At 44.9% G+C, this 13,354-nt stretch overlaps 1 protein-coding gene across 3 annotated transcripts in view; it reads right to left on the bottom strand.

Moving 5' to 3' along the window:
• Positions 1 to 13,354, bottom strand: part of CACNB2 (calcium voltage-gated channel auxiliary subunit beta 2) — a 315,627-nt gene that overhangs the window by 89,795 nt on the left and 212,478 nt on the right. For all 3 annotated transcript variants that reach the window (XM_044293750.1, XM_044293752.1, XM_044293751.1), the window contains one exon: positions 13,002 to 13,121. In XM_044293750.1, coding sequence (XP_044149685.1) covers positions 13,002 to 13,121 — 120 coding nt within the window. The remainder of the gene's footprint in view (positions 1 to 13,001; positions 13,122 to 13,354) is intronic.

The following is a 13,354-nucleotide window of genomic DNA, read 5'->3' on the forward strand; positions in this document are numbered from 1 at the left end:
CCCATCCTGACCTTCACTGCAAACAGCTAGCAGTTTATACATTTTTCAAGTTCTAGGTGGAATAATAAATGGTACAACACACAGTATACATGCTCCCGGATTATTATTACATTGGAGAGGTTATAGGTCCTCTTTAACCAGCGTCGAACTGGGGTGCCTAGGTCCCACCAGTAAAATTTATTTCGGGAGCCCACTGTACAGATAAATTGAAATATTACCTGCTCACACCGCAGCAAGATGCTACCAGATGATTGGATATAGGGGTCCCTGCAGCGACTTTGAGAAGGTAGTTCCTGGGGAGAAGAGGACACTGGTGGCTTTCCTCTATACCTAGAAGTCATCTTAGCTCTGATCGTGTCTATAATAATAAACTGGGGAGTTTCTGTAATAATCTATCAAGTGTTTTTTTTTATATGAACATCGGCTGGTTGAGGTGCTGAACATTGAATACATGTATATAGTGCAGTAAGTCTACTGTGTTATGTGCCACTTGAGCAGGGGGTGGGAGACTAGGGGACCACTGGGGGATTCACCTGTACCCCTGTGGGCCAGTCTAAGCCTGTCTTTAACCCTGCGTCTAGGGAGGACACTTAGAGTCCTGTATAAGGAAAATAGACCTCCAAGTGCTAAAAAGACATATTAAGAAATGAATCAGCATGGAAAGCAGAACCTAAAAACGACATGGTGCTGAAAGACAGACATTAATTTTAATGTTACTTTTTAATAAAGAAATGGCTCAGGAACCCAGGAGGGTTAAATGAAACGCAACAAGGACTATAAAAATTATGTAAAAATGAATGTATGTCAAATCTGGGTTCAGCCCTTACGTCTCCTATATAGATTAGATTTTTACGGTTACAATTAACCTTTTACGGTTACAAATAAATTATGGCCACTTGTTTCTCTCTCTCAATTGAGATTGCTATATTAGCTATTTTGGCTTTTGGCTTTTGATATGCCTCTCAAGATTGTACTTATTGTAATCTTTACACTTTCCTCTGAGAGTATTTGTACCTTTGTTTTATATACTTTTAATAATTTTAATAAATAAATAAATAATAATAATTTTGTATAGTATGCATGCTGTTCTCATCTAGAATTCATATTATTGCATTTAGTGTCATAGTGTTAACCACTATACTTAGTTCGCTTTGCTGCCATCTAGTGGTCAATGTTATATTTGGTTTATGTAAGTTATCTATGATTGTATTTCATTATGTCAATCATCGTGTAACTCCTGCTCCTCTATGATCTCACATCCTGTGTCCTGCAGTATTTTCCTGTTTGCCAGACCTGCATCACAGAGCTGGACAGATGATTTTTCTTTGACCTCTATAATTATTTCTCAAGGTACATTCAATAAATTACCTAAAGCCATAATCCATTGCATCTCCCTCACTGGAATTCTATATACAACTGGTGTTGCTAAGGAAATGATTAAATCTTCCATTGCTTGTACAAGAGATTGCCACTCACACTCATGTGAGACTTCTCTCACATACATCGGTGGCAGAATAGTATCTATATTTAGATTGGCAGTGATGTGTGTTTATTTATGGGGCACATTGTTATAGGAGGGTTTGCTGATGCTTGGATGACATCAGCCTACTTGAAGTGGCATGACATTGAGTGCTGAGTATATACTGATAAGGAAGGGTGACGCTATTGAATGTCTCCGATTCTGTTTGCTGCTCTTTCCCTGTATCTAAATCCCCAACCCATGACAAATTAGCTTGTTGATTCGCCTCCTTCCTAGCAGCCAATACCTGCAGCTCATGTTCTGCTATCCAGTCGCCCCTCACAGCTATCCTTAAAAGCTGGACATTGTAGGCCATGACACACTCCCACTAGGCCATGCCCCTGACTGCCAGCAAAAGAGCGTGAAAAAACGTATGTAAAGACCCTGAGGTGAGCTGTACAAGGCTGAAAGTGCTTCTCTCCCCCTCAGTTGGCCACATAGTGACGTGTCCACCAGCTCTAGATAGCACAATGCCACTGGCTGAGTGTGATGCCACAGAAAAGGAGGACATCCCTTCGTCCGGACGGAGCAAAACAGACTGTCCGGCCTAAAACCGGACGTCTGGCAACCCTAGTGTGATCTCATCATGCCTGCTGGGGAGAGCAGGACATGCTACAATCATTAGGGGAATGCCTAGGTGAGTATTTACATATTTTTTTTATTTTTATTAACAGCATAGAGGGGGCACTACTGAAAGGGGGGCATAACTACTGTGAAACGTGCTAAATGTTGGCATAACTACTGTGTGGGGGCATAATGCTGGCATAACTACTGTGAAGGGGCATAATGTTGGTATAAGTAATGTGAGCATAATTACTAAAAGGGGCCCATTGTGGGCATACCTACTGTGAAGGGGACACAATATTGGCATAACTGCTGTAAAAGGGGAACAATGTGGGCATAACTAATGGGAAGAGACAATGTAGGCATACCTACTATGTAGGGGGCACAATGTGGGCATAACTACTGGGAAGGGAGAAAATGTGGGCATAACTGCTGTGAGGGGCACAATGTGGGCATAACTACTGAGAAGGGCACAATGTGGGCATAACTACTGGGAAGGGACACAATGTGGGCATAACTACTGTAAAGGGGGCACAATGTGGCCATAACTACTATGAAGGGGGCACAGTGTGGGCATAACTACTGTGAGGAGGCACAATGTGGGCATAACTACTGTGAAAGGGGCACAATGTGGGTATAACTACTGTGAAGGGGGCATAATGTGACTATAAATACTGTGAAAGGGGCATAATGGGGCATAACTACTGTGAGGGGGCACAATGTGGGTATAAGTGTGTGGGGGAACACAGGGGGAATAATTACCATGTGAAAGCACTAAGGGGACTGGACAGGATTGGGAGTGTATAGATAGGTATTGGGTGGTAGTACTCAAAAATTAGCTGTGGCGCTATGCTATTGTATATAAGGAAGTATTACTTTACTGAGAGAGTAGTGGATGCATGGAATAGCCTTCCTGCAGAAGTGGTAGCTGCAAATACAGTGAAGGAGTTTAAGCATGCATGGGATAGGCATAAGGCTATCCTTCATATAAGATAGAGCCAGGGACTATTCATAGGATTCAAATATATTGGGCAGACTAGATGGGCCAAATGGTTCTTATCTGCCGACACATTCTATGTTTCTATGTTTCTATGTCCCTCCCAGTACCTCCACAGTTGGGAGGTATGCACCAGTGTTTACTTGAGGTAATGTACCTGCTTTGGGTAGTGTAACCATCTTGAACAGCGCAGAGAATATGACATACTGTGCTGTAGATTGCTGGTGCCAGGGCGTGCAGGAGTAGCCCCTCTGCCACACGAGAAGCCAGCAGTACTAGAAATGGCACATGTTTGGTAAGGAGCCCTCTTGCAGATTTTGCATTGGAGCCCAGGAGCCTCTCATTTCTGACATGCACCAGCTGCAGACATTCATGCCGAGGAAATACAGTGTCTACCACGTCACTGGAGCTCCGCAGGACAGATAATATACCACCGCATAACATTCACATTGGAGAATAAATGGGAACAGAAGGAGAATTGTACACATGAGCAGGACCCAGAGAGCCCTCCTCCATTGTGTGCGTACACCGTCCTCGTCCTCCAGACTGCATGACAACAACGGAAACCTGCACGCCCCCTGTCACATGCCAGCTCCGATGACATCATTAATCTCAGTGTATCATTCACCTCGCCTGTCACAGGCGATCATTTTACCCTCTCTCCTTTTCTAGGTTATCTCCTCTAACTCTGGATTTCAGACACTGGTGATGGAGGGAAGGGAAATATTCAATTACATGTTCTTTTCAAAACTTTCACACTGCAGCTCATACATTTCTATAATAAAGAACGGCATTACTTGCCATTACCTATTATTATACGGTCCATTTTGCCATTTAAAGGGGTTGTCTCACTTGGCATTTATCATGTGGAGAAAGTAAATACAAACCACTTACTAATGTATTGTGACTGTCCATATTGTCTCCTTTGGTGGCTGGATCCATTTCTCCATCACATTATACACTGCTCGTTTCCAGGGGTTATGACCACCATGCAATCCATCAGCAGTGGTCGTGCTTGCACACTATAGGATAAAAGCTCCAGCCTCAGTAGTTGCCGGGACTGTGGGGTGCATGCACAGCAGGTCCTGTCCCAACCACTGATGGCCGCAACTCCCGGAAACGAGCAGTGTATAATGCGATGGAAAAATGAATCCAGCCAGCAAAGGCGGCAATATGAATAATCACAATACATTAGTAAGTGTCTTGTATTAACTTTATCTACATAATTCCGAAGTGAGAGAACCCCTTCAAATGTTAAAGGGACAGACTATAAAATGCTATGGAGGCTTATCCCTGTCACCGCCTGCCTTTGGCTGCTTCTCTCCGACACCGGATGTTTTAATCCGAAGCAGCAGCGGCGGTGCAGGAACCAGGAGCAGGGAGACCGGTAAGTAGATTCAGTGAGAGGGGCCCGGGCATATGGGGGAGCATTTTATAGTCTAGAATAACCCCTTTAACTACTATTATCAGTAAATTCCTGTGCAGTCAATATAATGGGGGGTCTAATAACACCCCCAAAGTGGGCTCCCTTCAAGTCGTACATACAGTCTGATTTCTATCAGGTCTCTGTGGATATTAATAGTACAACGTGTCAGAAATGACCCTCCCTTCTTCCCATCTGACGGTAAAATACAGTAATCCTGACAGAAATAACTGGTTTGTAAAAATAACTTCCGCTCCACCGACTATTAACAGGGAGCGTAATACATCTGCCATCCACGAAGGGCTCCGCGGATACCCAAGAACGTGCCCCTCCATACGGCAGACGGAGTGAGACATCTCTGTGCCAAGCTCCGGCAGCTGCCCGGCCGAGACAGGAAATGTTCTGTGACAATCACCACCTTCATCTGAAATGACGGAGTAATTAGTAAATGGCTCTTTCGAGAAACGGTGACACTGATTCCACAAATAGAACCAGCTGCGCGGCGCAGATTCGGCTTGCCGTGTATTCATCCGGGAAAAATAGAAATGCGGCGCCAGAGTCCCATAGCAACAAGGAAGGCGTCAGGGTATAACACAAAAAAACAAATCTTAACACCGCAACATGTTACATCAGGCGGTTCTCAGATGGCGGGCGTATTATATCACCTTATAACAGCACTGAGTAATCAAACTTAGTCATATCAGACCGTGGCCGTGAGGAACTTAGTCATGAACGTCATCAGTGCACAGACTATTTCACCCTTAACGGCTAAGGACACCTTCAGGGACATATTTTTATGATAGCATTTTACTCATTTTTGGCTACAAATCATTTTTCCAATTGTTATTTATTGAAAATGTTGTTGTTTCTGAGATACAGGGGTTTAAAAAATCAGTCTGTTTGATTCTTTGAATCCCGTCATCTGACGGCTCATGTGTAGCTCTTGTCTCTGATCTCCTGACCTCATAAACACTTATTTGAGCTGTATTCTTATCAGTTTGATTAGAATTGAGCTATAAGGAGTGATTTATGAGGTCAGGAGATGAAAGATAAGAGCTACACACGAGCCATCAGATGACGGGATTGAAAGAAATCAGATTGCGATAGCTTGCAAACAAACCGCAAACTATAAAATGGCAAGGGCAACGTAGAAACGCCACTTGCGCCTAAATAAAAATAAAAATAAAAAATTGCAATGTATGAAGGGCTCACCCTTTCTTCCTCTGGAGACCACCCTGGACTTATGGGTAGCTGTCTGGTGGTAGCTGGGGTGTCATTGATGTTAGGTTGATGAATAGCAGGGTGCAAGGCAGGCGTAGGGGGCCGGCGGGTGGATGGTGGAGTCAAGGATCAGGCACTTTGGTTGTAATAATAAAATAACTGAGAAGATGATGCAGAGTGCTGTAAACAAAAGGATCCCTTTAACAGAGGCTATGGGTGGGGGATGCCTCGGAGAGCTTCTGTGACAGTTTAACCCTTTCCCATAAGCAGCACGGCTGGAGCTCAGCCTCATCCCCTGAGACTCTGTTGCTTATGGGGGAAGGGGTTAAATTCTGAAAAATAATTCAGTGAGAAGGGAAAGTAGCAAATCCACTAAAGAGCTGCATAGCGGGACTGTGTGGGGGACGCATCCCAATGTCTTCCTATACAGTGGGATACACTTGAGTCTTCCATCAGAGGTATGCGTTTTTACAGAAGGCTAAGAACGTGGTCTGAACCCAGCCTAACGTCCTGCTCAGCAAAAGACTTCAAACCAGGGGGGTGGAGCCAGCCCACCACCTTGGCACCTGCACTAAAGAGCTGCCAGTGAACTACTTGATGTCTATACACAACCATCTGGGATACACAGTGCACAAGAAAAAGAATACTTTAACAATTTATATACTTTGGCAGTAAATCACATTAACGCTTTAGCAGTTATCCTCTGGGTCACTGCACATTAAAGGGAATTTGTCACCTGGTTTTATCATTTTAAGCTGTCACCATTGCCATGTTCAATAAGATACCTTATTCCCTGCAGTGGTCTTCTTTCTTCATTTTGATAAAAAAAAGCTGTTATGCAAATGAACCTCCAAGGTGCCCAGAGGGGCATTTTTTTTATTTATCTCTTGAGCCCAGTAACGCCCCCCTGCAGTGCCCAACCCCCTTTAATTTGAAGCCCAAGCACGCCTCCTTATCCAGAAATATCCTCCAACAGCCGAGGCAAACGGCGCCCCCTCCCCTCTGCTTCGTCTCAGTGACCTCCACAGTGTCTGTCCCTTTAACAGTGACCTCCACAGTGCCCGCCCCTTTAACAGTGACCTCCACAGTGCCCGCCTCTTTAACAGTGACCTCCACAGTGCCCGCCCCTTTAACAGTGAGCTCCACAGTGCCCGCACCTTTGTGGAGGTCACTGTTAAAGGGGCGGGCACTGTGGAGGTCACTGTTAAAGGGGCAGGCACTGTGGAGGTCATCTGTAAAGGGGGGACACTGTGGAGGTCACTGTTAAAGGGGCGTGCACTGTTGAGGTCACTTTTAAAGGGGTGGACACTGTGGAGGTTACTGTTAAAGGGGTGGACACTGTGGAGGTCACTGTTAAAGGGGTGGACACTGTGGAGGTCACTTAAAGGGGTGGACACTGTGGAGGTCACTGTTAAAGGGGTGGACACTGTGGAGGTCACTTAAAGGGGCGGACACTGTGGAGGTCACTGTTAAAGGAGCGGGCACTGTGGAGGTCACTGTTAAAGGGGCGGGCTGCTGTGAAGGTCAAAGTTAAGGGCATGGGCTGCTGTGGAGGTCCCATTTTAAGAAGGCTGGGCACTGTGGGGGGGGGGTCAGTGTTAAGGGATGGGGGGGGCTCTGGAGTTCACTGTTATAGTGGATACTGTCGATATCTTTTAACGACACACACAAACATTAAGTGAAATAGATGAAATATACCTGTGTGAAGCCGGGTCCTTCTGCTAGTTGTATTATATAAAGTTATGTATATTGTATGTTATGGCCATTATTACCAGTTAAAGGGGTATTCTGCTTGGTAGAAATTATCCCCTATCCCCTGCAGAACCTCTGAAATTAACGGAGTGGTCATGCGTGCGGCCGCTCCTTTCACTTTTATGTACTGTACTTAGCTATCTCCAGAACTCCTTTAGAAATAAAAGGAGCTGCCATGCTCCATTCAAATTCTAACAACCAGAATACCCCTTCAAGGATGTGGATAGCAAAAGGTTGGCTAGGAACAGGGCTAACCATTTTGTTCCTCCCCTCTTGTTAGGAGTAGGCTGGTCCTGCTTCCTGCCAGGAGGTGGAGTTTCAGAGCAACCTAAGAGAGGAAATGAAGCACACCCCTGAGCTCCTGCTCCTAAAAAGGATCTTCCAGAAAGATCAAAGCTATATAGCGTCAAGTAAATCCTTGAGAAGACAGACAGCAGAGTAAACCACTACAACCAGCATTTGAAGACACTGCTTTAAGGTGAGGGACTACGGCTAAGACACCCATCACCCAGGATATTACTAGGCCAGTACAACACAAGTGCTAAATTACAGCCATCCAACCTGCCTCCATCATCCTAACTGGTGCGAGAGAACTGCACTTGGAAAATGCTGCTAATGGATGTATCTGAAGTTACATTTTACACTTAGTAAAAGAGAATAAAATATCTGTTTATTTTTGGCCTTCAAAATTGCATTTCCATCCCTGAGGGAGTACACCATGACCCACTACGTCATCAGGGCCACTACCACTCCCATCCTCTACACTGGCTCCTAAGGGAATCACAGCACATGACATAAATGTCTGATAGATGTGAGTGCCACCTCTGGGACTCTCACACCCATCCTCCCAGCTACCGGAATGAATGTCTGAGGCTCTCTCTATTCACTTCAATAGGAGTTATGTAAACAGATGAGGGATCTAAGGTGAGAACACCCCTCTAAAAGCCACCATCTATACGGTTAGAAGGTCACAGGGCCTCACTGATAATTGCTATGGCAGCAGATGGTTTCCAGGCGCTGTATAGGGTATGGCGGTAGATGCCACCTCAGTCAGCATCTGTGTTCGTTTTACAGAATGTCTTTGCTACCTAAAGTGAAAACATTTCAGGCACAGACAGGGGAAATAAAAAAGGCCTTGGCTTTGATGTGATTTCTGGAGCTTCTACTGTGACAGCCATGCCAGAGGTAATAAATATTCTATAAAGTCTGTCCGCGTACTGCAGCCGGGATCTCCAAGCTCCATTCCCATAGCAACACTGAGCTAGATTTACTGGTATAGGAATAAATATACTGGCGCCGCCACAATGTCTTCATATTTCCAGATCCAGGCCCTTAGCAGCTGCCTCCAGATACCACTTATCGGACCACCTTCTACTAGCCGATACCTAGGAATTCTACCTAGGAAGGGACCAGCGCTCTAGGCCACGGCCTGCACCGACTGTCCATGATGTTTCCAGAACGCTCTTAGGGGCCCAATAGAAGGAACATTTATTAGACCGTCGACAAGGCTGGCAATTCTTCTTAAACGGGATGGTAGATCTCAAAGTGTCATTGGGTCAATCTGAACCAATGCAAAAACATTTCAGGCCGTCCTCATGCTGTGTGTGTCTGGAGATAGGACCTCATTGATCTTTTGGAAGCCAAAATTGTGTTCTTTCTGCAACACCCATTCGTGAGCCTATTTTTGGACTCTATGGAATAGCATAGTAGACTACCGTATTCTATACAGAGGTATGCCTTAAAAAATGTATATTGTATGATATCAATTTGATTCTAGCACCCTTCAAGTGACATACAGCATGCCAATGTGTGGCTGAATGCACGTTCTGTCGACAGCTGTTCCTTCTGATGCCCCCCATACACATGCATGTGTTCTTAATGGAGAGGGGAGGGGGGGAGGGTGTAAGCTGCTGCCAGATACCTCTATATCCCTTGAAAACAAAAAGGATTGGTCATGTTGAAGTCCAACTGCCTGATCCTTCATCCAATATCTGAAGGGTCACCCTCATACAAATTAGATAGGCGGCCAGTCCCGCTGAAACCAAGCGCTTGGCCAACTATATTCTGTGTCATTACGTTTCAGTAAGGGGTCAGTCCGTGACGTAACCATCAGACAATAACGCAGTACACACAAAGATCTTTTTCATTTTTTGGTGACAAAATGCATTCATCATACTTAAAATCCCTTTGATTCAAATGGGAAACTCCTGGTCAATTTTTGCTTAAAAGGATTTTCCGAGATTTTAATACTGATGACCTACATATCTTCCGGGTAGGTCATCAGTATCTCATTGGTGGAGGTCTGACCCCTGGGACTCCCGCGGATCAGCTGTTTGAGAAGGCACCGGTGCTCCTGTGAGTGCCAAGGCCTTCTCTCTGCTCACTAAGCACAGCGCCGTACATTGTATGGTGGCCGTGCTGGGTATTGCAGCTCAGCCCCATTCACTTCTATAGGGCTGAGCTGCTCCTAGGCCATGTAACCAATGAATGTGACGTCACTGGCCTAGAAAAATTCTGCGAGAAGGCAGTGGCGCTCCCAGGAGCATCGGTGCCTTCTCAAACAGTTGATCACCGGGGGTCCTGGGTGTCGGACCACCACCGATCAGATACTGATGACCTATCCAGAGAATTAGGTCATCGGTATTAAAGTCTAAGAAAACACCTTTAAAGGAAATGTATCAAAAATGTTTACCTGCCAGGAAAACACATATCCTTTTTTCTAATCTGTTTTTATTTTCTGATTGCAATTTTTTTAATTTTATTTCCTGAACATGATTATGGGGGCGGCCATCTTCCCTGAGCTGTTCTTAACAGCATTTAGAAAGCATTAAAAAAAAATTGCTTTACGGCAGCCCCATGGACCATAGACACAATGTGACTTCTATGGGAGAGTCTTCTAGGCATGCTCTGTGACCTGTGCAGAGGTCATTGTACAAGGGAAGAATAGATAAGATGTGACAATTATCTATACACAGAGGTGATATCATTAAAGGCAGGTTTAGGTGACAGATAAGCAGATAACTGCAGTAAAGTGATCTGTACAGACCAAGAAGTGGCGCTTATTATAAGGCTTAGTGGCCAGTGTGAAAATGGTAAGATTTATGTTTTTTGTTTAAATATAGGTAGTGACATGGGAAATTATAAATAACATCATTAAAAATTCTTTAAATATATGTTAAACATGAAAAAACGTGATTTAAGCAATAGGTCATTTTCTGATGACACATTCCCGTTAAAGTACTCGTTCTCTGCAATGCCGTTCCTGTCCCGCTGCTGGTTTGCAGGCAGCAGTGGTGTCGCGCCAGTATATGGCACCTGAGTGCTGCAGCCAATCACTCCCCTCAATGGTCTACTACTAACAGTGAATGGCTGCAGCGGTTAAGCAATTCTTGGGCTCATCTTGGATTTTGAATTATCTCAAATAACAGCTTTAATTCTAAGGATCAAGAAAACTTTTAACCATTTTAAAAAAAAATACATTTTCAGAACTCTTCAGAATTCTTTTGGTCACCACAAATCACAATCAGATTGGTAAAATGTTCTCCCCTTCTGTAATTATAACTACAAGATCCCACCAGCGTGAAATATCGGGGTTAACTGCAATCGCAATGGAACTATTTGATTCCGAGAGAGGTTAGGCTTTCTAGGGCTATTTGCCACCACCAGAAAATGTCTAAAAATTGCACATGTTGTGATAAGAAGCGTCCATACACAGAAAAGAAAAGTCGCCTGAACTCGCCAAAATCGGCGTATGTAATCCACCGACGGCAGATGTTAGGAAAAAGTTCCAGGCACACTGGCTTTTTTAGTGTCAAATTCTTTGTTCCCACAGGGGCTGCGCCGCCGTAGGAGGTGTCTGGCATCGACCTAATCCTCTGTTCCCCAAGCTGAGTGTGCATGTAAATGGGGGACACGGGAGAAAGAGCTGCCTGCCCAAATGAGCATTTGGCCGAGAGCTCTCTAAGGCTACTTTCACATCTGCTTTTTTAAATCCGGCAGGCTAGATACTGCCGTAAAAACGGGATCCGTCCGGTTTCTGGCATGAGGGTCAGGTTTCAGACGGACATAAACCAGTGCATGTACCAATTTCTGTCTAGTCAACACCTGGCAGGATCTCCAGCGGATCCCATTGTAGTCAAAAAGGGGTGTAGGGGCAGGGTGTTCCCTGCATACATACTTTTACTCGACTGTTCTTGTAACTCCCACATAAGTGAAAGGAGGATTCTGGGAGTTGTAGTTTTTAGAACAGCTGGAGTACCAAAGGTTGTTGATTCCTGCTCTACCAGAACAGCCTGCCGGGTTTAAAAACGCAGATGCGAAAGTAGCTCAAGGTGTTTGGCCGGCCACCTTTATTTTTATAGGGTCTTTTTGCAGTGGCTAAATAGGACTCTATTCACCCAACGTCCCCCATTTAAAGGACATCTGTTACATGTGCACTTGGCAGCTGAATACATCTGTGTTGGTCCCATGTCCATATGTGTCCGCATTGCTGAGAAAAATGATGTTTTAATATATTCAAATCAGTCTCTGGAGGCTTAGCTCTTTCTGCAACTACTGCGCCCTCTCCACTTTGATTGACAGGGCCAGGCCAAACATGATCACACCTGGTCCTGTCAATCAGAGTGGAATAGGTGCAGCAGTAGAAGAGAGAGAAGAGCCTCTAAGTGTAACGGTAACGCCCCCGTTGCTCCTAGAGGCATATGATAAAACATCATTTTTCTCAGCAATGCGGACACATATGAACATGGGACCAACACAGATGTCTTCAGCTGTCAAGCGCACATGGAACAGGTCAGCCAGTGTCATAGATACAAAACTGCTGACAGATGCCCTTTAATGGGTCGCAGGAGGAGACGCTTTTTAGGTATGGTCGTACATATGGATGCTATTTGATTTTGTGTGGGCCGCAATAGGATATACATGTAAAACGAGCATATGCACTTTGCACTTTATTACGGTCCTACAATAACATGCATGTATATCTAGGTAGATCCGTTGTCCAGCAATATGCTTCCACTTAGCTATGAGCCTGCATTCCCTGCTAGGGCACTGTTCGCCTTGTATGTGTTTGTATCACCAACCATTTTAATATTGCTTTAATTGGTGTGACAGATGCCCTTTAAGTCAATGGAGTCCGTCAGGTGATGTTGGTGACGGATCCATCACAGCTTGAGTTCCGTTCCCTGCTCCTATGATGATACAGAGATGTGAACAGTGTCTAATACATGCTATGTAAAATAAAGGACTGGGGGGCGAGCCAATAGCAAGCACCAGAAGCATCACAGACAAATAGCGGCTATGGGTAGGTGGAGACATTGAAAGCACTTCCAACTTTTTAAGAACATTAATGTTGAATTTTCTCTTAAGATGTCACCTAGACCCCATTATCATTGCTTCCAGGTAAAGTTACAAAGCGACCCGTTCCCTCCCGGTGCTTTATTCTGCCATCATGTCAGCCGGCTATTATGTTCCAGTTCTGTAATGCACCGGCAGACGTGCTGATAACAATATGTCAGATGCTGTACCTTGGCTTTCTCCAGCTGTGCCTGGGCCTGACGCTCTGCCTCTCTCCGCACGGCCTCCCTGTCTTCTTCCAGAGAGACATCAGAATCAGATGGACGGCTGGTATAGGAGTCCGCCGAACCCTGCGGAGAAGAAGAGGAGAAATATTATAATGGATGCGCAGCGATGATGACGGCCAGTCTTGTGTAGACCACCGTGGTGAGCTTAATAATACAGAAGAAATATTGGAGCGGCTTGTTGGGTTCCCTCATTAGACAAGCTGTTTTGACTATTGATCATCAAGCGTGTAATCTCGCCGAAGAGAGATCTCTATTCTCCCTGTCACCCGGCTCATTCGGGAATCTGATTCTTGGTC

The sequence above is a fragment of the Bufo gargarizans genome, chromosome 5 (genome assembly GCF_014858855.1).
Source record: "Bufo gargarizans isolate SCDJY-AF-19 chromosome 5, ASM1485885v1, whole genome shotgun sequence".
In the NCBI taxonomy this organism is placed as follows: Eukaryota; Metazoa; Chordata; class Amphibia; order Anura; family Bufonidae; genus Bufo; species Bufo gargarizans.